The sequence below is a fragment of the Bison bison genome, unplaced genomic scaffold, assembly GCF_000754665.1.
Source record: "Bison bison bison isolate TAMUID 2011002044 unplaced genomic scaffold, Bison_UMD1.0 scf7180017864492, whole genome shotgun sequence".
NCBI classification, from domain to species: domain Eukaryota; kingdom Metazoa; phylum Chordata; class Mammalia; order Artiodactyla; family Bovidae; genus Bison; species Bison bison.
The window spans coordinates 1,785,187-1,786,215 of NW_011495051.1; the positions used below are offsets into that span (position 1 = coordinate 1,785,187).

At 59.9% G+C, this 1,029-nt stretch overlaps 1 protein-coding gene across 1 annotated transcript in view; it reads right to left on the reverse strand.

The window, feature by feature from the left end:
• The window catches only part of LSM7 (LSM7 homolog, U6 small nuclear RNA associated (S. cerevisiae)), a 4,952-nt gene that overhangs the window by 3,769 nt on the left and 154 nt on the right, over positions 1-1,029 (reverse strand). The window contains exon 2 of the mRNA XM_010863624.1: positions 821-911. Within this exon, the coding sequence (XP_010861926.1) occupies positions 821-911 (91 nt within the window). The remainder of the gene's footprint in view (positions 1-820; positions 912-1,029) is intronic.

The following is a 1,029-nucleotide window of genomic DNA, read 5'->3' on the forward strand; positions in this document are numbered from 1 at the left end:
CATGAAAGTGAAGTCGCTCAGTCGTGTCCGACTCTTCGAGACCCCATGGACTGCAGCCCACCAGGCTCCTCTGTCCATGGGATTTTCCAGGCAAGAGTACTGGAGTGGGGTGCCATTGCCTTCTCCGGTGACAGCTGCTACCAGGAGCTTATACCTGACTCGGGATGCAGAGTCAAGCAGAGCTTCCCAAAGCAGCTGAGAGCTGCCTGCCTCACTCAAAAGCAAAAGGCTCATTCTTTACCCTAGAACAGTGGTGAACAAGGAGATGAGATCTGCTTTCAACAGGTGCCTCAGGTGGCTTCGTGTAAATTGAGTATAGGGCCTGGGTTCTCAACTGGGGCAATTCTGCCCCTGCCAGGGAACACTAGGCCATGTCTGGGATGCCTGTGGTCATCAGGACTAGAGGGCTCCTGGAATCGAGTCGGTGGGACCAGAGACGCTGCTCCACACCCTACAGCGCCCAGGACGGCCCCCTACAGAGAACAATGCGGCCTTAATGTCAGCAGTGCCGAAACTGAGAAACCTTGGTGCTGAGGGTGCCCGTGGGGGTCTGGGGCAGCCGCCTGGGTGAGACAAGACACAAAGGAAGCAGAGACCTGAATCCCAGCCCTTGTGGCTGCGGGTGAGGTTTGGGCCCCTCTGTGTGCATCAGTTTCCCCACCTGCAAAAGGGGTGTAACCGTTCCTACACGCCGGCGCCAGCAGCAGGCCGGACGAGTTGTCCGAGCCAAGCGCCTAAAGCGCGGCCCAGGCATCCGTTACCGGTACCGCCTCCCGTTACTCCTCGTGGACCGTGGAGGGGGAGGGCAGCGGGGCCTCACCTTCTCTGCCTCCCTGGAACTTCACTCGGATGGTCTTGTCGATGTACTTGGACAAGTCCAAGATGCTCTCTTTCTTTTTCTTCTCTTTGTCCTGCAGGGGATGCAGAGCGCTGTGAGGCGGGGAGCACGGCCGGAGTCTGCTCAGTCAGCCCCGCCAGCCCCGCCAACCCGGCGAACCCCGCCAACCCGGCGAACCCCGCCAACCCGGC